The sequence below is a fragment of the Castanea sativa genome, chromosome 4 (assembly GCF_040712315.1).
Source record: "Castanea sativa cultivar Marrone di Chiusa Pesio chromosome 4, ASM4071231v1".
Lineage (NCBI taxonomy): Eukaryota > Viridiplantae > Streptophyta > Magnoliopsida > Fagales > Fagaceae > Castanea > Castanea sativa.
The window spans coordinates 45,462,092-45,486,936 of NC_134016.1; the positions used below are offsets into that span (position 1 = coordinate 45,462,092).

At 35.9% G+C, this 24,845-nt stretch overlaps 2 protein-coding genes across 3 annotated transcripts; both read left to right on the forward strand.

Annotated features, from left to right (window-relative positions):
- Positions 1–2,718: 2,718 nt before the first annotated feature.
- LOC142631904 (putative disease resistance RPP13-like protein 2) lies at positions 2,719–6,646 on the forward strand. 2 transcript variants are annotated; one of them, XM_075806254.1, is made up of 3 exons: positions 2,719–4,371; positions 4,474–5,821; positions 6,353–6,646. In XM_075806254.1, the coding sequence occupies exons 1-2, from the start codon at positions 3,483–3,485 to the stop codon at positions 5,814–5,816; spliced, it is 2,232 nt and encodes a 743-aa protein (XP_075662369.1). In that variant the 5' UTR covers positions 2,719–3,482; the 3' UTR covers positions 5,817–5,821; positions 6,353–6,646. The 2 variants fall into 2 exon arrangements, with proteins under 2 accessions (XP_075662369.1, XP_075662368.1); XM_075806253.1 differs by having other exon boundaries at positions 2,719–5,821.
- A 10,531-nt stretch (positions 6,647–17,177) lies between these two features.
- Positions 17,178–21,178, forward strand: LOC142631011 (protein SIEVE ELEMENT OCCLUSION B-like). Its single transcript, XM_075805070.1, has 7 exons — positions 17,178–17,414; positions 17,562–17,666; positions 18,442–18,890; positions 18,985–19,094; positions 19,365–19,507; positions 19,596–20,075; positions 20,297–21,178. Exons 1-7 carry the CDS (start codon positions 17,235–17,237, stop codon positions 20,906–20,908), a joined length of 2,079 nt encoding a protein of 692 aa, XP_075661185.1. The 5' UTR covers positions 17,178–17,234; the 3' UTR covers positions 20,909–21,178.
- Positions 21,179–24,845: the final 3,667 nt, after the last annotated feature.

Consider the following 24,845-nt stretch of genomic DNA (forward strand, 5'->3'; position numbering starts at 1 on the left):
AGCAAGAAAGCTAACCAACAAACAAGCAGGGAAACAAGTAAGAAAGCAAACAAAAGGTGGTGTCCACGAGGGAAAAATGTAGGTTTGGATCGAATGTCTATAACTTCATTGTGTTGAAGTGTGGACAACACACTAACCAGCAAGACTCATGTATGGACATATAAGCAAGCGTGTAGAAATGCACAGAAAGCCAACGGGTAGCATAAATAAGCATAGCAAGCATAGACATGAAAATAGGGTGATCCAAACCTTTTGATATAGGCCAAGGAGTATGGACAATGACAAAGACCATAGGGTCTAGATCGGGTCCGAAACAATATGCCAAAATATAAGAAAGAAAGATAAAGTAACAAAAGGGCTACAATAGCACATGGCATGACAAACATAACCTAGGTCTAGGCACACAAACATGGCGTGGAGCACACAAGCACATGGGAGATGGCATAAAGCAAGTAGAGCATAGATCCAAGCACACAAGCATGTGAAAACCTAGATCTAGTCATACAAGCGTGGAAACATGCATGTGAACATGTGAAAACTTAGCACATAAACATGATAGGACATAGATCCGAGCATATGGACATGTACGGATGTAGATCTAAGCGTGAAACATGGCGAAAAGCGCATCAACACATAGATCCAAGCAAAGCATGACAAGCATGTGAGCACATAACCCTAGCATCTAAACAAAGAAAAAAAGAGGAACGAAATGAAGAAAAACATGGCATAAAACGCTAAGCATGTAGATCTAAACATATAAGCATGTAAGAAGGTAGATCTAAACATAAAACATGGCATAAGACATAACAACCAAGGGAACTAAGCTAGAAACACACATAAAGCAAGAAACATGCTAAGGAAAGTAATAAAACATGTTATTCAAGCAACAATAGCAAGATGAAGGCTAGAACAAGATTTAGAAGGTTAGGGGTGTGGATGATAATCAAAAAGCTACATCCACACCCCTAAACCCCAAATCCAAAATGTAGATCCAAGGAAAAGAAGATTAGGTATATGAACAATACCTTGTGTTTTTGGGGAAGAGAGAAGAACCAAGAAGCTTTGATGTGTTTTTTTTGGTGTTTGGAAGAGAGAAAAAACGTGTAGAAAAGCTAGGTAGAATGCAAATTTCAAGAAAAAATGTGGTATCCCTGGTCTGAGGGGTGCCTTGGAGGACTGCCGGCCTCAAAAGGCCAAAAATGGGTGGATCTTGACACCCCTGGAAAGATCTTGACTTCTTGTTTCTCAAAAGGCATGGAACTTGAAAATCCAACGGTCGGATCAAAACTTATGGCTCTTGAAAATTTGTGGCGCATCGATCAGTGTGTCATCCCGGTTTTTGTGCTATCCTAGCCGTTCTAACTCTGATTTTGACCCAAGAACAGTCGTTGGAATAAGAATTTGATAATCTTCGCAATGACATTGGTTTCAACCCATTTTGACAGCCATATCAAAATTAAAGTTTTTGAGCCCAACAGAGATCGACTTCGGGTCAAACTTGTTAAAAATCTCTAAGAAGCTCGGGTTTGAAGTAAAACTATGAAAAACGTTGTTTTGTGAGAGTTTGGACCTCGTTTGGCCTTCAGTCAAACCTTGTTTTGATAATCATATATTCTGGAACCTTAGTACATGAATCCATAGAAAGTTTTGTCACCATGGGCTAAAAACTAAATTTGGAATTCAATTTACCAGAGGCTTGATAGATCAAGAGGTGTCGAGAAGGTATTGAAGTTCATTAAATCTTGAAAGATCAACAGATATCAAGCATGTGTCAAGATCTGCAGTTTCATCTTTTCTTTAGCAGTTTTTTGAGTATCTTTGTGTCTCAATAATACCACTTGTTTGTCAACTTCATGGTCTTTTTGAACACATTAGAAACTAAGACTCAAATTTATATAAAGTGCATTTTGATCTCAAATATGACAATAAAAATATGACCCTTACACTTTTTGATAATTTCATTTCATTCCTTTATGAACAACCAAAGAAAATCTCAAATAGCTACGATGCTGAATTTTAAGGTTACAAAACATAAGGTATTATACTTTAGGTAGTAGTTACAGAACTAAGGTAGCTATGTGACATAAAAGAATTATACCTACGTTTTATTTGTTTGAAAAAGTAAGCTAGAGGCTTGATAAAAAAAAACTAAATAAATCTAGTTTTTAAAAAAAATCTAAATGAATTAATTAATATTACTATAACGATATTTTCTAAAAATTATTTTACACATTTTAACATGTTTGTTTTGTCTTAAAAAATGGTCAAATGTAAAATCAAGCCAAAAACAAGTATAATGTTTTAGAGCATCCACAGCAGTGGAGCTAAAATTTTAGCAATTTAGCTCCATAAAAAGTTACTTTATCTAATTTACCTACTCATTTTACAAAACATGCTGCAATAGTAGATCTATTTTAGCTTTCAACATAATAAAATAATATAAACATCACAATAAAATAATATATCTACTACAATAAAATAATATATCCCACTACTCAAAAAATATTCAACCACAATTTAATTGGAAAGGTGAATAAATTTTTTTTTTTTTTTTTATAGCTCTCAGCTACAGTGCTCATGTATTGATACATGAGCACTGTAGCACTTTAGTTAAATTTTTTTCTTTACCTCTGCTGCAGGAGAATTTTTTGTGTTTGAGTGGAGCTAAATAGCTATATAACTATTTAGTTTTACGGCTGCAATTGCTCTTACGGCCAAAAAAAAGCGTAAAACATTTTGCATCTTCAGCTCCTTACATGTTCAGCTTTCTCATGTACTAACTACAAGCCACTCCCCCACCCCACCTTCTCATCAGCCATGACCACCATGGCTGAAGCCCTTGCATCGCCGACTACAGCCTCTCATCACCGCCATCGCGATGGTAGCTTCCTTCATCTTCATCTGTTATGATCGGTCGATCTCTATCGTTTTCTCTCTTTCGGTAAAGCCTCCATGGCCAGTCGGCCTCCATGGCAGTGGGTTCCTCTCAAGTTCTGATCCAACTTTTAGGGTCGTGGGTTTTTGGGTTTTTTTTTTTTTAATCTGGATTTTGGGTGGTTCTTGGGGTGGATTTGGTTGGATTTGTGCTGATTTGGTGGTTTAATGCTCGAATTTGTGGGTTGATAGTGGCTGGTCGGTGCTTGTATTTGGTGGTGGTGGTTGGTGGCTGATCAGTGTTTTGTACTCCAAACACTTGAAAATCTTTTCACTGCAAATGTTTTACAGTAAAATTTTTTACGTACCTACCCTCTCGTTCTTTTCTCTCGGCAACTCAGTTCTAATGTCTTTCCCCTCAATCTCATTGCATTGAGTCGCAGCATTTGAATTTCCACATCCCCTAAAACCCAATATGGGCCGCGAGTCTAACAAGCGAAAAAGAGGCTGGAAGCCAGAAACCCCCTGTCTTCTCTGTTAGCAACGTTCAGCTCATCAACCCACCCAACACCACCGCTGACAATGACCCCTGTCCTCCTCCGCTGCTGATGAGTGGGGCCCCACCGAGTGCTGTAGAGAACGATGGAGAGTTCATGGACGGGGTAGGAGCAGCGGTGGTCCCGGCGATGGTCGCGGTGGAGAAGCTGTTTGGCGAGCACACGGAACTGGAACTGAGAAATTCAGGCCTTGGAGGAGGATGGAACAACCACCAATACGATCAAGAATGGCATTCAGCACTTGTTGGACTTGAAGATGCTGAAAAGGAGCTGGTAGCCCGATTGTTGGACGACAATGAAAAAAGGCTTCGTGTGATTTCACTGGTGAGCGAAGAACCACTTGGCAAGACAGCTCTGACAAGGAAAGTTTATAACAGACTAGACATTCGTCAGCATTTCAAACTCCGTGTGTGGGTTCGTGTTCCCAAAGATTTCGCATATAAGGATGTTACATATTGGGGTCTGTTGCTTAACATACTCGAACAGATTCCATTAGCTGAATATGAGGATTTTGAGTCAATGAGCAAGGAGGAACTGTCTGCTATGCTATTCAAAATTCTAAGGAAAGTCAGGTTCCTTATAGTCTTAGATGATGTCTGCACGGTTGATGTGCGGTTCTTGCTTCCATATCCCTTTGCGAACTTATTGAATGGAAGTAGGATCATCCTCACTACCCGTGACTCTAATGTAGCGTCGCTTAGTGATTTTTGGAATTCTGGTTTGAATCTTATGCGTTTATCTGATGAGGGGAGTTGGGCATTGTTCTTGAAGAAAGTAGGTAGACCACAAAATAGCTCAGACATAAACAACTTCAGAGAAGACATTTTGAGAATATGTCACGGTTTGTCTCCAGCAATTATGCTACTGGGAGGAGTGTTGTCGACTATGGAATCAAGTGAGTGGTCAAGAGTGATTGATCTGGTAGTGGCGGCACACTTTGGTAAAGGTCAATTACCTCTCTCAAATTTTGTAGTTTTGAGCTATCAAATGTTGCCATATGTGTTAAAGCCATGTTTCCTTTATTTGGCTGTATTTCCTAAAGCATACGAGATCCCCATAGAGAGGTTGTTGCAGCTGTGGCATGTACACGGATTTGTTCAAACATCACCTGAGGCAAGCGTCCCCGAAGATGTGGCCAAGAAATATTTGGAAGAACTAGTGTGTAGAAACATGATTGAAATAGTAAGATGGAAGTCAGTTGGAACCCCAAAAACATGTCATATGCCATGTTATCTCTATGATGTGTTCTTGCCAAAAGCTAAAGATATAGGATTTCTTGATCTCCACCATGGCGAGTCAGAATGTACGTCTGCAGACTCGCTTCAATTTCTACAACCCTGTGTTTCTTTCAACACCGGAAAACGTGATAGAATCAACTGGAAAATTACGTTTACGAAAATAATCAATGAGGGAGGATTTTTGATGCCGAAGGTGCTCGATTTGGAGGGTGTCTGCGATCCTGTGTTACCTAAGAAACTTGGTATCATGGTTAATTTAAGGTATGTGAACTTGCGGGGGACTGATCTGTACTCATTTCCCGCATTTATTGGGGATCTACCACACCTGGAGATTTTAGATTTGAAGCACACTCATATATCCAGTTTGCCAAGTTCCATTTGGAATGCAAAAAACCTTCGGCATCTTTACATGAACGATGTATCTATTCCGAAGCCATCAAATCAGCCTCCGACCAACCTTGAGGTGTTAACGGGGCTCATGATTGGATCTAAGGACCCCAGGAAATATGGCTTGGATAGGTACACTAGCCTTAGAAAATTGCGTCTGATATGCCATCCAGAATTAGCGCTGCAAACTGCCGAGTGCATTTCAAGACTTGACAACCTTCATACCTTAAGGTTGCAATCAAATGGTATGTCCGGTCAGCTTTCAAACCTCGAGTTGAGTCCAATGAAAGATCATCAGTCTCTCTCAAACTTACATTTGATTGGAGTGATAAAAGATCATCAGATAGGTAACCTTCCTCGCAACCTCAGTATCCTTACATTGGTGAGGTCTAGACTCATAGAAGATCCAATGCCCGTGCTAGGGAAGTTGCCTCAGCTGAGAGTGCTCAGCGTTGCCGCTTGCTCCTATCTAGGTCAGGAAATGACTTGTCATGCTGATCAGAACTTTCCTGAACTCCGTGTCCTGAAATTGTGGGTCCTAGAGAAACTAAAGCTGTTGACAGTTGAGAATGGTGCCATGCCACAGCTTCGAGAATTAGAAATCAAAAATTGTAGAGAACTTAGAAGTTCAGAGGGATTAGATCAGCTCCCAGCCTTGAAGGAATTGATTTTAACAGACATGCCGCAGGATTTTGTGGAAGATGCAAGAAGAAGGTTGGGTAATGAGAAATTACTCATCAACAACTATACATGCATGTGATCCTTGTAAGTTTTATTCTGTATCTGCCGTACGTCAGTTTTTTCTTTTTGTCATTTTGATTTAAAATATGCGTGTGATTCATGTTTGCTAAAGAGTCACTGGTCTTACACTACATAACAAAAATGCTAGCTAAGAGTTGGTTCAACTGTTTTACCAATGCACATCAGGTATGCTGAATTTGTAGTCCATCAAACCTCTAGAGTTATACCATCGTTTTTAACTCTCCAAAGTAAATTTCCAATCTGTATCTCTTTAAAAGATAAAGAGAATATATTAGATAGATACATAAGCCTAATCTGAATGAAATAAAGTATGCATCATGTGAGTGGACCGTGAGTTGGATTGGGCAATATGTTAGGTAGAAAACTGGATACCACAAGAAATTACTTAGCGGTGCAAGCTTTCTTTTCTTCCCTTTTTGAAAATTACTCAGAAAACTAGTATGATATTCCCTCAATCCTTTGTTTTTGCCATCAAATCTTAACGACTTTGCATATAATAAGGAGGTTCTAAATGAATTGATGTTCTTAATGCAGAAATTTTAGTGCTCATGGAGTCTGGGACAAAATGCAGTCTTTGGAGGGTAAAACTGTCAAGAGTTAATGAGCTGCAAAATTTTGCAGTTCTTCACAGTTCTTTTATGTAAAATAAGTTGCAACTTTATTTTTAACTTGCGTTTGCTTAGTTAAATAAAGCTGAGTTGTATCTTTATGAAGCGGTCCATATATTATGCTGAAATGATGGACTTTCATGTATAAATATAACTTATGCACATGCAGGGACTTTCATGTATCTTCTCTGTTTTTTTCCAGTTAAATCATTCACATCAATCTCCACACTTTCTTAGCTAAACTAATATAAATAAAAAATAAAAAAACTCTAGTTTTTCTTGTGTAATTAATCATTTTTCAAATACACCTATTTCAGCCTCAATGCTCTATCCCCAATTTCATTTAAATATTTATTTTTTCTCTATTCTTTCAACCCCAACAGCAAACCATTTTCTATCTCCAATCTCTTTCATCATTTTCTTCCACACACACACCATCACACAGCCACCATTCGCTGGGCATGAGATCCGCAATCAAAAACCCACACACCGTCACATAGCCAAAACACCTTCGCACAACCACTGCCTCACATATTTCCTCACTTATTTGATCATTTGTAACATATTTAAAGAGTTTAAATTAGTTAATTAATTTAATATAGTTTTTTTATGTGCACCAAAAAAATAAATAAATAACTAAAGAGAAATTTTTTTTATTGACATTTTGAGATTCACTATACTTAATTCTCTTCATTTTTCATTGATTTCATTCTTTTATATATATATATATATATATAAAAGAGGGCAAATTTCCTCCTCTCCCTTGAGGTTTGAGGAAGTAACTCCCCCAAGTCTGAAGGTAAAAAAAAATTTCCCCCATTAACATTAATTTGACCAAACATTTTTAAATTAAAGTTAAAAATATTGTACCTTATGCCCTTTGGTTAAGGGTAGATTTCTAAAATTATCCTCTACTTATCCTTAACAGTTTTACTAAACCCAAAATTACCAAACATGTTTATTTCATAAATTTGGATGCAAAACATTGGTGACAATGGATAAGGTTTTTCTCCAAACTAGTTTGGAGAAAACCTTTCAAACTCTTACATTTTTTTATTGGATGTAAATTTTGAAAACTTACCATTGGATTTCATGTTTTTTATGTTCTTAAAATATATGTCAAATTTTGTTCAAATTAGATGTTATTTACCATTCAATTAATAAACTTACTTTTTATACATAATTTTAGATACCAAAAACTTGAATTTAAATATTTGATTGATGATATAGTTATTGATTTTTGATATTCTTGAAATTTTACAAGCATAAAGAATATAATAAAATCATGCAATTCAATTGTTAAATTTTTAAAATTTACATCCAATAAAAAGATATAAGAGGAGTTTTAAGAATTTATCTCCAAACTAGTTTGAAAAAAAAAAAAAAAACATTTTTCATTCAACATATGATGTGTTGAACCTACTAACAAACACTCCAAACACATGTGCTTCTTTTTTACAACCAAATTGCTCCAAATTGCACCAAATTTCAACAATACTCAAATTTTTTAAATGCTTTTTTGTTATGCTTTGAACAATTGACACTTCAGTTTGTAAAGTCTATATAGTAAAATTTTTAAAATCTCTAATATTACTATATCCAAAGGAAAACTGCTACAAACTGAAGTGTCAATGAATGCAATAAACACCATCCACAACACAATAAAATCACTTTTGTGTTAAATCTAAGTAGTAAATTTCTTTTGTATTTCTAGCATTATCCAATCACAAAGGCTAAAACTACCACCACTTTTAATAATTTTTAATCAAAATTTTCATGCGAGTTTAACTTTCTCAAGTTTTGTCAGAAACCAAATAATACAATCAAACAAGAAATTGTTGAGAGAGAGAGAGAGGGTACCTCCATGGGGAAGAAGAAAGAGTAGCTCGTGAGGAAATTAGGGTTTTGGAAGTGAGGAGAGAGAGAGTGATGAAGAGTTGTGGTTGTGTGTGATAACAAGGGAGGAGAGAGGGAATGATAACGATAACAACGATGATGATGGGATTGGGGAAGAAGAAGAAGAAGAAGAGTGGTGAAGGTTAAGCATTTTAGAGGAGAAAATGGGTGTGCACAATAATGACAACCATACGCTAATGATGCTTTTTCCTTTGGAGAATGAACAAATACATTCCTCTCTCTCTCTCTCTCTCTCTCTCTCTCTCAATTCTAAATTCTCCCACCTGGCCACTTTCTACTACTATTTTTGGCCAATTTACCACCCATGCCCACTCACCACTTTCTACTACTATTTTTTGGCCAATTTACCACCCATGCCCACTCAAATACACTCGACATGTGTCATGTACTCCCTTTTAAATGAAATCTAATTGAGTAATGTTATAGCCACTAATTTTTTACAAATTTTTTTTTTTTATAAATTATTGATATGGCAAATTTATACTGGTTTTTATCTGAGTCTACTATTAACATCACTGTTTTACTTACCAATAATCACTCATTGATGTGCATGAATGTATACAATAACATACTCTCATATTTGCATATTTAGCTATACTTTTGTGATTGATTATAAGTTATCTTTGTCTTATAAATAATAGAGGCTATTCACATGGACATACTACAAAGTGGGCCGATTTTCAAATAGAAGTGCCAAACGTGGAAGAGATCCAGTCCAGGCGTGAAGCGAAGCAAAGAGAAAACAAAAGCCTAGTTCAAGTGAATAACTTACACAAGCAGAGGCTAGGCAAGTCCAGCAAGGCGTGAAAGGAAAGAAATAAGAAGTGAGGCCCAAAACCATATTGACGTGGATGAAGTTTACAAGAATACTAGTTTTCCAAGTCAAGCAATTTGGTCTATCACTAAAAAAACAAAGTCAACGTGTTATGTGAATATGAGAAGCAAAAGAGAGCTCCATGACAATTGACAGCACTGTGATTATTTCTTTTTATTTTTTATTTTATTTATTTAATTTAATACTTGGTATTTTATTTCTGGGTTTTCTTTCCATTATTATGAGTAGCTAAATGTTCAATTAAGGTTAAGGATGAAATCTTTGTTAAGAATTATCAGTGATATGAGATCTAATTTTTCCCATAGCAGTTGTTCTTTAATGATTAAAATTGTTATTGCTTCATCTCAATAATATTTTTCTCATGATTTAAGATTTATCTTAATTAACTGAATGCTTGGTTTTATTTTAAAATTGGATATTTTTTGTGATTTTTTTGCTTATAGATACAATTGATGATTTGATTTTATACATGTGGGGAGTAAAAGGACCCAAGCGGGCATTTGGGCCTTTGGGCTCTAGCAAGGAGGGCCGATCTATTCTTGAGCTAAGAATTTGTTAGTACTGCGAATCGGCCCATATGCCGAGGGTCCGAGGATACAGCCGAGGGTGAGTTTCTCCTCGGACAGACCCAAGAGAACTCGGAGATTCACTACGAAGGTCAAGGCAGAATTCTGGAAAGACTGTTGGTTAAAAGGGGGAAATCCTGAACCTTCTAGATACACCGGTGTTAGAAAAATATCAAGAGCAAAGGCTGTCATCTCCACATTAAAGACTCTACACCTATCTCCCTGGCCGCATTAATGGGGAAGTAACCCCTGAACAGTAGAACTGAAACTTCTGGTCACTATTCAAAGGCACTAAGAGAAGAAATATCTAGAGGGGAGGGGGTTTGAGCAACACGTGGATAAAGTATCAAGAAAAGAAGTATTTAAGGGGGGTGAAGGCCAAAGAAAAGGGGGCGGTCGGTAACCAAGAAAGATATCAAGAATTGTAATCTTTAAGAAAGAAAGAGAAATAATACAGAAGTGGTCCTCGGCTCGCGTCCGGGGAGGTCCATTGGCAATTATCATTCATTATTTACAAGTGTTTGTACACCATAGCCTGTTATTCAGTTCTCAGTACTTCTGATCTAGATTTCAAGTCCACACTCTACAAATTTCATTGTTTAAGGCTCATTGGGCCTGAGCCCATAATTGTCCAGGTGCAATTGTGCACTTACAATACATAAAAAACGACTTTAGATTTTTTAAACATAATAATAATAATAATAATAATAATAGTAATTGTTGTTGTTGTTGTTGTTGTTGTTAACAGTATAGGAAAACAACAATATAAAAATAGTAAATAATAATACAAAATCACAACAATAATTAAAATAACAATAACAGAAGTAGATCTTTATGCTCAAGAACAATTGAAACATTTCTAAAATGATTTGAATTAATCCAAAAATAAATATGCCATATGTTATTTAGGGGCTTCTCAGGTAGTCTCACAATTAGAAAAAAAGGTTTATATTTATAAGAAAATCAAGATAAAAGAGAAATTTTTCTTGAAAATTTCTCAAAAAATAAAAAAGATATATATATATATATAATTTAATGAAAATAAAATTTTATTTCCGTAAATTCTCAATTGAATGTGTAATTTTTTTAATGCTTTAAAAATTACAATCACTAATTAGTAGATTTTCTCTCCTTTGGTTATAATAATTGTAATCTGTGTGAAAACCTTTGTGAATATGATTAGATGAAATTCTTAAGACCTTTTAGCCTAGTGAAGAGATAGTTAATACCATAACTGTGTAAACAAAAGTTATGGCTTGCCCATGAGATCATTAGCAACTTTGTGACATGCCTTTCACATTTTAGCACCTAGCAATGTCACATGTACCAACCATGTCAGTTGGTATAGAGAGAAGTAAAATTTCTCTTGGTAAGTAATACTATATAAATTAATCATTTCCTTTTTTGCCTTTTGGATATGTTGGTAGAATTTGCCATTCTAAAGGAGTAAGATAATTCTTGAGCTGATGTGCAAACACCCTTTCCTCTCTAAAATCTTTAAAGTTGAAATCTAAAGAGTGATCCCTCTTGTCTCTATAGAAACTATAAGTTCAAATTTTGTCCTCTAAGCAATTTTTTAGCCACTGCCATGCTATATTGCGGTATTTGTTATGCTAAAAGCCATGTTTGATAAGCATTTAAAAAAGGAAAAGAAAAAAAAAGTAGGAAAAAAAACGAGAGAGAGCTTTGCAATCATTCTACATGAAACATATGGGAACAAAGAATATTACAATGGCTTATAGACGTTATATGATTATGGGAAACCATGATTATATAACAATTGAAATTATTAAGATAAACATTGGTACTTAGCTTTTCTTTCCCCTTTTGTTCCGTAATTATGGAAAAAAAGGAGTGTTGAGATAGGGGAGAAATGCAATCAGCCGCTTCTTCTTCTTCTTCTTAATCGACTTAAATACCTACAGTGTCATGTCCTCTCTTTTAGAGTTATTTTTTTTTCATCCTATTATGTGGCAATTGAAGCGACCATTTATATGTAGTTTTAGTTATATAATTTTTTTAATACTACGACATATATATTTTCTTATAAATCAACACATAATGGGTTGAAGAAATAGTTCCATACCGATTTGTAGCCAAACTTTGTTTGTGATGTTATTGATACCACAAAATTTAATATGTAGATCTTACAAAATGAACTGTCACGATCATGATTGCCTAAAAAACAAGTCAAACATTCATTTGTTAGGAAGTTTAAACATGCATACCAATCACATTAACTGTCACGTCAATTTGTATAGGTGATATGTTTTTTTTTTTTGGTTGCCCACAGTGTATCCTCAAAGCTTTCAACCAGAGACTAATCACTGTTCGCGACGGGTGAGCCCATAACGGGGTAAATCGCTGGCCCAGGGAGTTTGTTTCAAAGTGCTGTTGCCGGGACTTGAACTAGGGAGCTCCTAGTCAAACCCCAGACAGCCACTTTGAGACCAAGTGCTCAACCACTTGGCCAACCCCACTGGGTTGTATAGGTGATATGTTGTTATTAGAAAAACATCACTTTTATATTGGGCCATCGATTTTTATTATACACCAACCATATCATTGCAATCTTAAAGATTATCAAAAACATTTGTCCATCAATACTCTTTTTTTTCCCTCATGAGATTGTTGGGCTTGTGTAAATCTGGTCATTGCATCACGGGCTTTTGTAATTGTTGTGTTTGAATGGACTTACTCTGCTTAATACTTTTTAATACATTGGAGGCCCATTAAGATTTTGGCTACATGTAAATGACCTAGAGGTAACATTTTGGCCATAGGGTCTTGGGATGCTCTTGTTATTGTATAGAAAAGAAGATCGATTCTAGTTCTTTCGACTTCATCAATTGAGCTAGTTAGTAGTTGCACTAATATTTAAAAATAAAAAAATAAAAGTGCCAATTAATTCAAGTATTCCATGGAGAAACAGGTGTAGAATTACCCACGTTCTAAAAGCTAATCATTACCTTGAAGAAACAATTCTGCCTTATTGTGTGAGCCATATGAGACATAATAAAGTGACTTTTAAGAGATGCAATATTGACAAGATACTGAAAATAACAAACCGATTGGCTCAACAAATCTTGAAGAAGAAAACCAAGCATTTTCATAATAATTTCATCCAAACAAGGCCTCAATTTTTTAGCTAGGATCTAGATGATATATATTAGGTAGGAAAAGGTTAACAAATGGCTTAAGGGCATTAGTTTTTTAAAAAATAAAATAAAATATTTTTTTTATGAAAAAAAAAGTAAATGATTTTTTTGACAACTTTTTTATATATCTAATAATTGTGGTATCAAAAATTTCTAAAATAGTTCATTAATAAATGCCTTAGGAGCACCCTCTAACCAAAACAAGGAATTGACTTCCTGGAACCAAATCAAAGAAAGACACAATAGCCTTGACCACATCTCTTTGAACAATGGAACAAGAGATTTTAAAGAATTTAGTTGTAAACCTAATACCCATTAGGATTTAAAGATGTATCCCCTTCATTAAAAATAGAACATATTTGACCTCGTCTCTGGTGTGACATTTGAGATAAGGTACTCTCTTTGCGTACATGAGATTTGCAAATTCTACAAAATTGAAACTCTTAGTAGAACAGGGATCAAGAAATAAGGATTGAGGACCTAGAAATCCACATTTTTTCAATTGTATTGAGCCGATATCAATGCCCTTCCCTATTCATTCTTTAAGTTCTTGACTAAAATTTTCAAAGTTCTAGTATTTACATAGTTCTTAACTAATATTTTCAAAGTTCTAGTATTTACAACTTACAACTTTGTGGGGGAAAAAATAAGAATAGAGTTTTGGTCCTTAAGATTTAGCCAACTAATTTTGGACTTTGGCTTCAAGAACGCTTCCGTGGCATTACTAATGGATACATAGTTGTACAAGGACTCTTTTTTCCTTTGCAATAAGATTGAAGTTCCCTCGAAAGGATAGCAATTGGTTTTTTAGTTTTTACCGATATAAATCCAACCTAGTCCTCTCAACCCTTTGCCTAACATTGCCAAACTTCTCTTTATTAACTATTTTCTACACTGCTTTGATTGCCTTTAACTTTGAGTAGAGTTGAAACATATGTGAGAACCTGCACATCACAATGACAACTTAAATTATCAATTATGCACTCTAATTTATGGAAACCTAAAAGTATTGAGCGCCACCTCATCAAAATCACCATCTATCTCATTAAATATCTCCCAGTACCGGTCGGAGTATGCTTTCAACGTCTCCCCTTCCCTCATGGCCATGGATAACAGTGAGTCCAATGGCCGAGGCACTCTGCTACACGTAATAAACCGCGACGCAAATGCTCTAGTAAGTTCTCCAAACGAACCTACAGACCCCGATTTAAGGCCGTTGAACCACTTCATAGCAACAGGTTCCAGGCTAGAGGGGAAAACTTTACACATCAGGGTCTCATTATGAGAGTGCACTGCCATCCTCTGGTTGAAGTGACTCACGTGCTCCACCAGATCAGTCCGGCCGTTGTAGATGGTAAAGGTGGGCTGGGTGAACCTCCTGGGGAGCCTCCCCTTCTCAATCCTTCGTGAGAATGACGATTTAGAGAGTTGGTGCAACGCCCGACTCATAGCATCGTTCCCCAAGCCCTTGGAAGGGAGCTTCTTGTGCTTACGAGCTAACGGGTCGTCCTCCTCACAAGAGGACGTTGCGCTAGGGGGCGACCAAGACCTCGAGCTGTAACTACTTCCCCGGACCTCCACTGAAGAAGGATTGGATGAGGACGGTGAATGCTTGCGTCTGACGCGGCGCAGTTTCCTTTTCAAATGATTAATCTCCTTCTGCATGGCCTTAGCACCATTCTCATGAGTGGTGCTGCCCCCGCCATGAGTATGGCTCACCCTAGGGTATTCTGTGTGAACGCTTCCCTCGCGATCCCTTCGACGCTCAAGGCGCTCGAAAAGATCCTCCGGTTGTGATCCTTGAGACTCTGCATGGTGTGAGCCTAAGCCTGCCATAGTATCACAACTCCTTTCAGACTAGATTCCCCACAAACGGCGCCAATTGTAAGTGCACAATCGCACCTGGACCCAAAGACAATTATGGGCTCAGGCCCAATGAGCCTTAAACAATGAAATTTGTAGAGTGTGGGCTTGAAATCTTGGTTAGAGGTGCTGAGAAATTGACAACAGGCTAAAGTATGAAAATACTTGTAAATAATAGATGATAATTGCAGATGGACCTCCTCGGACGTGTGCCGAGGACCACTTCTGTATTATTTCTCTTTCTCTCTTAAAGGTTGAAATTCTTAATTTCTTTATTTACAATTAACCGATCCCCCTTCTTTTGGCCTTCACCCCCCTTTAAATACTTCTTTCCCTAATGCTTTATCCACCTGTTGCTCAAATTCCCTCTCCCCTAGATATTTCTTCCCTTAGTGCCTTTGAATAGTAACCAGAAGTTTCCGTTCTACTGTTCAGGGGTCACTTCCCCATTAATGCGGCCAGGGAGGTAGGTGCAAAGTCTTTAATGTGGAGGTGGCAGCCTTTGCTCATGATATTTTTCTAACACCGGTGTATCTAGAAGGTTCAGGTTTTCCCCTCTTAGCCAACAGTCTTTCCAGAGTTCTACCTTGACCTTCATAGTGAATCTCCGAGTTCTCTTGGGTTTGTCCGAGGAGAAACTCACCCTCGGATGTGTCCTCGGACCCTCAGCGTATGGGCCGATTCGCAGTACCAACAAATCCTTAGCTCAAGAACAGATCGGCCCTCCTTACTAGAGCCCAAAGGCCCAAATGCCTGCTTGGGTCCTTTTACTCCCCACAAACAACAAAAACAACAAAATAATAAAAATAACAATAATAAAATAGATCTAATGCTCAATAAAAATTGAAACATATCTCAAATGATTTGGAATTGATCCAACAATGAATTCTCCATGCTATTCAGTGGCTTCTCAAGTAGTCTCTCAATTAGAAAAAGAATCACAATCAATCTCTCACTCCCCCCCCCCCCCCCCACAAATTCACAATTGCAAGATCCACCCCCTAGATTTGAAATTGAGTGTAATACTAATTTAACATTTTGAAATTGACAAAGAATCATTTTACGGTTTATATTCATAAGAAAATCAAGATAAAAGAGAAAAAATTCTAGAAAATCAAGATTTTATTTCTCTTTGTGGTTATTACTTATTATTACAGCAGATTGTGTGTGAAAACCTGCATGAATATGAGCAGCTGAGATTGTTAATACCTTTTTGTTTAGTGAAGGGGTGGTTAAATACCATAACTGTATAAACCAAAGTTGTGACTTGTCCATAGGATCATTAGCAACTTTGTGACATGCCTTTCACATTTTCGCACCTGGCAAAGGCACATGTGCCAACCATGTCAGTTGGTAGAGGTTGTAATAAGAATTCTCTTGGTAAATAATACTATAAATCATTTCCTTTTTTGTCTTTTGGATTTTTTTAGTAGAATTTACCTTTCTAAAGGAGTAAGATGATTCTTGAGCTACAGTGCAAACACCCTTTCCTTTCTTAAAGCTTCAAAGTTGAAATCTAAAGAGTGATCCTTCCTGTCTCTGCAGAAACTATATATGTTCAAATTTTGTCTGCTAAACAATTTTTTTGTCACTGCCATGCTGTATTGTGGTATTTGTTATACTAAAATCCATGTTTGATAAGCATTTAAAAAAAAATGGAAAAAAAAAAGTAGGAAAGGAAATATGAGAGAGCTTTGCAATCATTCTGCATGTAACATATGGGAAACAAAGAATATTGCAGTAGCTTATAGACGTTATACTGAAAAATTAATTAACAAATGTAACAATCCTAGTAGCATACTTTATTGGTTCCCTTCTATATCTTTCCTTTTCACTTTTTCTTTTTCCTTTCCAAATAAGAAAATAGTAAGATACTCTAAGCAACATCCTTTTTGCATATATAATTGCTGGTGCAATGAGTTGGCGACATTGCATTTGATCCATTAACAAACTAACAATAAACTTTAACCCAACATAAACTGTAACAATCATCGTCAGTGAAAGATAAAATACTTTTTTTAGCTAAACTACTTCTAAATTCTAATTAACTTTTAACTTGTATGGTATGTTATATTTATTTAATAAGTGGTAGGAGATGGCTAGTGAATGCAATAGTAAATATTTATTCAAAGTTGTATTTAGCACAAATGACTGAGGTATGCACCATATATAGCTTAAAAATCTAGGTGATTGGTGCCTTTTGACTGGAAATCCTGGAAACCGAGCCAGCTTTATGCTGACAACAAAGTAAGGGGCCACTGTAGTAATATAATCCTATCATATTGATGGCTTTAGCTTTGTTTACACCCCCTTGCAAGCAAGGTACAACAAGGCTTTATTCCATCTTCTTCTTATTATATAAGGCCAAGATTGCGTAATTGAAAAACCATGCACACAAACCAAGTATATCCTTCTCTTGCTTATTGATATCCTAAATAAGCTTGGCCAGTACACAGCCTGCTCCCAAAGATGCTGCAAATGATTAAGAGTGATCACAGGATGTTCTCAGCATCTGATGATAGTACAATGATGAAGCAAATTCAGGCAACACATGCTCCTGATGGTCGTGAACTTGATGTCAAGCCTTTTCTCCATATCATTGAAGATATCTTGCGTCGTGCCAATCCTATCATTGATGGTGGTTTCCATGTATTACTCTTTCCATTTTCTCTTTTTGCTATGTTAGTTCACTTGCACTTGGCCTTATTGCCTAGTTAAAAAAAATGCAAAAAAATAACATTCAATAATTTTTATTATTTTTATTCTTAGTAACTGATATGATGTTATACTATGTAGGGTACTCAAGAACATGTCGATCATGTGGAGGACAGTGCTAGTCTGGCTGGTTTTGATGGCATTCTTGAAGCATTGGCTTACATCATACATAAAATTTCCTGCGAGGTTTATTTTGAGACCTGAGTCAAGATATTCTCAACTTTTATCATATTCTACTCCTGTGCCATTCTGTTGCTAATAAAAAATGCTTTTCATACTAACAGTCTAATAAACTCTTCTACAGAAGCAAAACAAATACTTTCTTATCCTCTCTTTTTATGGGAAAAGGTACTTCTCTCCAAAAAGAGAGTAGTTCTCTGAGGTGCTTACATAGCACACTTCTTTGCCATTGATAACAGACAGAAACATGCATACACTAAGCACTTGCCTTTTATGTCTAATGCAATTTAACTTTTGAATGAACATAATACCCTCTTAAACAATTAATGTATTTATGTGTGTGTGTGTGTGTGGACTGTGGATGCTCATGTTGCAAATTGAGATTTTATCTTTTTCAAAAAAATCTTTTTCATAGTTATTCTTTCTTTTCTTTTTTTTTCTTTTTTTTTCTTTTTTTTTTTGAACATCCCTATATTGACCAAATGATCATTTTGAGTTGCCTATTAAAGTAATCAGCTAATTGCTTAATTCCATGCTGAACTTGAGAAGATTAAGCCTTTCCAGCATAATGTGATAGGCAAATCACTAGTTCAAAGTACAAAACCACAGCTTCATCAGTTAAGGCTAATCTCTTGTGCGCTAGGGTGTGTAATTTATGGTTCTAATGATGCTATCTGTTGCTATTTAACTTGGCCTATTCAAGTGAAGTTTTTATTCCCCTCTTACTAAATTATTGGAAGAAATGAAATCAGGTGAATGATTTTTACATATTTGTTACCAGATATCATGTAAATGCTCTGGCGGTGGAGATGCACATGCAACAACTATGGTGTTATTCAACACCCTTACGAGCTATAGTTGGGATGCAAAAGTGGTTCTCTCACTAGCAGCTTTTGCTGTGAATTATGGGGAATTCTGGCTCGTAGCTAAACTTTCCACAACAAATCCACTTGCCAAGTCCGTGGCATTCCTTAAGCAACTGCCTGACATCGTAGAGCATTCAAACTCTTTGAAACCCCAGTATGATGCACTTGAGAAACTCATCAAGGCCATGATGGATTTAACTAGGTGCATTGTTGAGTTCAAGGAGCTACCACCTCAGTACATTTCACATGACACACCAGCAATGTCAACTGCCATAGCCCATGTCCCTGCTGCTTCCTATTGGATCATTAGATGCATAGTGGCTTGTTCCTCACAGATTGCAAGCCTTATAGGTTTGGGACATGAGTAAGTCTTCCATGATCAAGCAAGCTCAATCAATTTTATATGAATGCCATATGTAGATATATCATATATGACACCCTTTCTATGCTGCTTTTAGGTATACTGCATCAACCACTGAAGCATGGGAACTATCAAGCTTGGCTCATAAGGTCAACAATATACACGAGCACCTGAAGAAGCAACTCACTCTCTGCTATCAACAGATAGGTGGGTCGTTAACATTCATGTACTCAAATCATATTACATAGACAAGCTAATCAGTTCAAATTCTTGAAGAATACTCTTTTTTATCTTTTTGAGAAATCAGTGGTGTATCTAGGACTAACACGGGGAAACAATGAACTTTGTTGTGTTTACCTCCCATACTATATTTTATCAATTTTTGAAAACCAATTAATCATTGAGGAATTAATTTTATTTCAACTTAATTACAAGTTTTTTATTTTTATTTTTTTTAACATCTACCACGGGATGCAGATGAGAAGAGGCATCTAGAATACTATCAAAATCTCGTCCACCTATTTGAAACACCACATCTTGATAATATGAAGATTCTCAAGGCATTGTTAAACCCCAAGGATGAGCTGCAACCACTGGTGATTGGTTCAACCAAGACAAGGGTTTGTTCTCAAATCACCTTTCCATTAACTAAGCTCAATTTTTAGCTTGTAAATATAAAACAGTTGAGTTCTCTGTTGACACAAACAGGCAAACCTTGAAGTACTAAGGAAGAAACATGTTTTACTGCTCATATCGGATCTTGATATCTCCCATGAAGAAGTTCTCTTTCTTGATTCTATGTACAAGGAGCCGAAAAGGCCAGATATCCAATATGAATTGGTGTGGCTCCCAATTGTGGACAGGTTGACCCCTTTGAGTGAAGAGCATCAACATATATTCGAGCATTTGCAGTCAATGATGCCATGGTATACTGTGTACGATCCTTGGATCGTTGAAACAGCAGTCATTAAGTATATCAAGGAAGTGTGGCATTTTGCAAAGAAGTCAATTCTAGTGGTATTGGATCCACAAGGAAAGGTGACTTCCCGGAATGCACTTCACATGGTTCGGATATGGGGAAATCATGCCTTCCCTTTTACTAGTGAGAAAGAAGATGCTTTATGGAAGTTGGAAAATTGGAAGCTTGATCTACTTGTTTATGGCATTGATGTAGAAATACCAGATTGGGTATGTCCATGTTCACAACCTTCTACTCATGCTTTTGCATACTTGTATGTGTGTATCTACTTATCTACTTATTTACACTAACAATACATGTGGTGATGGAATTTTTTTATTAAAGGTTTGTACTCGTGCGTGCATATATATATATATATATATATATATGCGTTTTTTTTCTTATTAACCCACTAATTATAGTACTAATATGTAGCTTCTTTCTTTACCAGATAGCAAAAGGGAGAGTTGTATGCTTGTATGGAGGTGAGGACATTAACTGGATCCGGAAATTCACAGCTACAGCAAAAGCTGTAGCTGAGGCTGCTGGGATCAGCTTAGAATTGGTTTATGTAGGAAAGAACAATGCCAAGGAGAGGCTGCGGAAAAATATTGCTACTATCAATGAAGAGCAGCTTAGTCACTACTGGCCTGACATCTCATCCGTTTCATTATTTTGGGCACGACTGGAAAGTATGTTGTACTCAAAATTGCAAAGGACTGTCGAAAATGATTACATAATGCAGGAGGTCATGACTATGCTTAGCTTTGATGGTAGCGATCAAGGATGGGCAATATTATTTAGAGGATCAGATGAAATGGCTAGGGCCAAAGGAGACTTGGCTCTAAGAAGCCTGCAAGAGTTCAGTGAGTGGAGAGAGGAAGCTGAGCTTAATGGTTTTGTACCAGCACTCAAAAATTACCTACAAAAACTTCACACGCCACATCATTGCAACCGGCTTATCCTTCCTGGGATTGATGGGGGCATTCCAGAGAGGGTGGTATGTGCAGAATGTGGCCGTCCTATGGAGAAGTACTACATGTACCGTTGCTGTACTGACTAGATGACATGGTTGAGCATGTTACTAATATCCATGTGTATTGTGAAAGCCCATTTTGTTATCTTGGTTAATTGGAATGATTGGTAGTGTGATCTCTCTACATGAAACGTGGTATTTCTGTTCTAGTAATGATGTTTGTGTGAAATGTCAAGACTCTAGGAACCATTTGGGGTAGTTGAGTCTGTGACTAATTAATAAAGTGTGCTGTAAGAATTTGGTATAAATGTACTGATACTTTGAAGGCCATATTGACTAATAAAATATTTCTCTCTCTCTCTCTCTCTCTGAGAAAAGGATCAATTTTCGGTGCCCTGCCAAAAGCTTTAAACTTATAATGAGTTTATAGTAACAAATATGTAAATCTCAGCACAAATTGTTTTTGGGGATCGACCATGCCTTTGTCAAGGCAACAAAATTGCCCTAAAAAATCTAGTAATTAAATTTCAAGTTCATAATTTAAAACAGAGACAAAGAACTCATTTCATGTAGAGATCACACATTGGAAACACCAAGAAATACCATTTGACCTAAAGGTCATTGGCAACACGTATATACATAGTTATAATATGTTTGTTAGCATATTAAATGAAACATAGAAGATATGATCTTAAATGCTAGCTCCAAACACCCTGTTAAAAGCGAAAGGCTTAGAGTACTTAAAATAAACCAATATATCAACAAACATGGCTTTTTCACTTGGGAAACTGTTAAACAAGCAAAATCATCCTAACCTCCTTCCCTCTGTTTATCACATAAATCAAGTCCAAGAAAATATCAAAATGTTAGCTCAGGTATAAGTTATCAGGTTAAGGCTATAAAGGAAACCGAGCATATCTAAGTGAGAAGCTACTTAGAAGAATCATTTTCTATGGTTGAGATGGGAAGAGTGTGAGTCTGTGGTTGTTTTCCCTGTCATCTCTTTGAGGCCATATATGTTTATTGTAATAAGGGCATTAAAATTCAGCAATATAATATTTAGTTTGACCCTTTATATTTTAAAAAATGGTCAAAATTTAAATACAACTCTTTAGGTATTGTACATTAGGTTCCCTAGTTAAGTTCAACCACATGGTTACATTGATCAATGAAACACATGGTTGAATCTAATTTTCCTAGAAAAAGATTACTTTTTTTTTACTGCATTGGTTAATACAATCATGTAGTTAGGTTCATTCAGAGAGCCTAAGATACAATATCTAAAAACAATTGTATCTAAGTTTAAACCTAAAAACAATACCCCACTTTTGCAAAGGTTTTGAAAGTAGCTAGCTTGTCCATTATTTGGACCAGGTAAGTGATGAGTGATGACTGTACTTCACTGGAAATCATTCCAATGTTCAACATCACACACTGCCAGATACGAGGAGAGCTCCCACAGATAGATTCTGCAGGGCAAAGATTTAAAAAACCAGTTTAAAAAAACAACTGCATAACTTAAGGGTTCAACATAGAATTGAGTTCTTCCTAGGAAGACATTGAATTCAAAGTAATGTATAAAGAACACTATTACAAAGTTGACATGGGAACTTGGGAAGGATGACAATTACTTATTCACAAGGCATTTAGATGATAACACTTGTCAACATGAACTCTCGTTCCACCTCCCTTCCCTTCATTTGTTTTTCCTATTTCCCCTTTCCTTACTCATCAAATTTTCAGAGACTAGACTTTCAAAGTCAATGTCAATATAATAATGGAAAAATTTGACATTTCAACCCTGTGCCTGAGAAATTTCCATATCTGCTATTCAAACCTACCTATCATAAAAAAAAAGCAACCCATGGACTGTCTGTTTGTCTTAATAGGGAAAAGAAGAAAAACAAAATCAGTTATTATTACATAATGTTTAATACCAATAATTACTGTCATTTTTAGCAGTACTTCTAATAATTCAATTCTGTAATCAAGCAGGTAAAAAAAATCCTACAGTTTAAATGTAATTGTAAGGCTTACAAAATTCCCATTAAAGTATGCCAATGACAGTAAACAAAAGCTCTCATTAAAGCAAGGAACAAAATCTATGATTTTTTTATGTTTCTTAGTTCTTTTCCCTTCTTCTTGGTACCTTGTCTTGTCCATTCCATGCACACCATATTTAGCATTACATAATGGCTATAACTATAAGCAAAGCTCTTATTGAAGTTTTTTTTTTTTTGACTCATCCCTCATAAGTTCCATCATGCACATCATAAAAAAAATCACCTAAAAAATTGGAAGAAAGTCCCTTTCTTTTTTCTTTGCATGGAATTCATAACTCTTCTTCCTGTTTTTTATTTTTTTGATTTGTGGTAAAGAATGAATTACTCCTTCATTCCCTTGCCATCATTACTTATCTAATAGCTTCGGAATATTCAGAAAATCTCCACTAGATATTATTATATCTTGCTTTATCTTGTGGTGTGGTTATTTTGGGGCAATCACTTAGATAGTTAGATCTCTAAGACTATGATGGCTCTAGTGACTTAAAAATAAATAATGAAACTAAAGCCATCCTGCAAAAGACTACATCATCTTTAAATATGTTAAATATGTTGTCCAATGAAATGTTTTGACACTGGTGATGGATTATAATGGTAGAGCATTCTTAATACGTGTCATGGAATTTGTCTTAGTACAAATAGAATAATGTGTTTGAACAATTACACAAGGCAGTGAGATCTTTAAAGAGGATACAGTTTTTGAAAACATTACTTCCTTTTGTTATCTTTTCTTTCTTTTTTGCACTTTATCAAAGAGAGGCTGAAAGCCTTTTTATTTTTATTTTTTACCCTTATTGCTATTGGTCCAGACTAACATCAACCAAAAAGCTTCTTTTATTATTTCATTTTGTGTTGGCCATGAACCAAGCAAACTTTATCACCAAAATAGACAGCATTAAAAGATTTTCCAGGAAAGAACACAAATTATTGTCAGCAAAAATTGTTTAGAATTACTCATATTTCTCCAAAAATAAACAAAATCAATATTGTTTCACTCCTTCTATGCTTAAGGACTTCACAAAGAATCACAAACTAGTACTTCAATAAATTTCAAATAGAAAATTGCAAAGGGCACTATCAAAAATATTAAAACAATTAGGTTTTTTTTTTTTTAACAAACAAGGGTATCAAGACCTTCTCAAATATCTAATTATTCCCTTGAATGTATGCAGTCCCCATCTCACACATCGGATGGTCCCAAGAATAGGAGCAAGAGGTTTAAACTCAAGATTTCATAGATTTCATGAGGTCATAGGAAACATGTAGTCAATCCCTTAGGTTAAAACTATCGAATGTCTACAATTGAAAGCTTTTGTCCCAAGTGTGAACAAACGATAAAAAGGTCACTTTGACGTTACAAAGGGGGCAGCAAGGCAACCTTGAAATCAATTAACATGTTGATCTAAAGTCTAGACACACCTTTGGTTACGGCTGAATGAATCAACACTCTATGCAGTAAAAACGTGTAGGCTAACTTTTCTACAAACTGAGAGCTTTTGTTCTCTCTTTCTTTTTCTTTTCGCGGTCCAAGTTACTCAGCTGGAGAGTCTTTTTTTTATATATAAAAAATAAAATAAATAAATAAATAAATAAATAAAATCAAGTACTTGGCTGGAGTTTGTGAGGATGATTCTTATCCATTTACCAATTGGGAGCTGGGAACATCAATCAATGTTTGGTTGTTTATTATTTGATTCAAGAATCAACATAGCAATTGCAAGTTGGCCCCACAAAGAGAAAAACACTTTCCAACAGTCCAAATCATGCTGCAGACTGTATTAACGTAACGCGGTTAACGTAAGGTTTGGGTCGGGAAAATCAAAATCTAGTAAAAAGATTCCCAAAAAGTCTGAATATCCTCTTATTAGTAAAACAAAATCCTAAACAATTTTCCACCAAGAAATTTCGCTATAAATAAATTCGTTATCTATTTTTTTCCCCTTTGAACTTTTAATATTGGA

Coding starts and splice junctions, on each gene's coding strand:
- LOC142631904 (XM_075806253.1), top strand. CDS start 3,483: ATGAGTGGGGCCCCACCGAGTGCTGTAGAGAACGATGGAGAGTTCATG.
- LOC142631011 (XM_075805070.1), top strand. CDS start 17,235: ATGCTGCAAATGATTAAGAGTGATCACAGGATGTTCTCAGCATCTGAT. Junction 17,667..18,441: donor TACATAAAATTTCCTGCGAG/GTTTATTTTGAG, acceptor ATTTGTTACCAG/ATATCATGTAAATGCTCTGG. Junction 19,508..19,595: donor TTGGTTCAACCAAGACAAGG/GTTTGTTCTCAA, acceptor TGACACAAACAG/GCAAACCTTGAAGTACTAAG.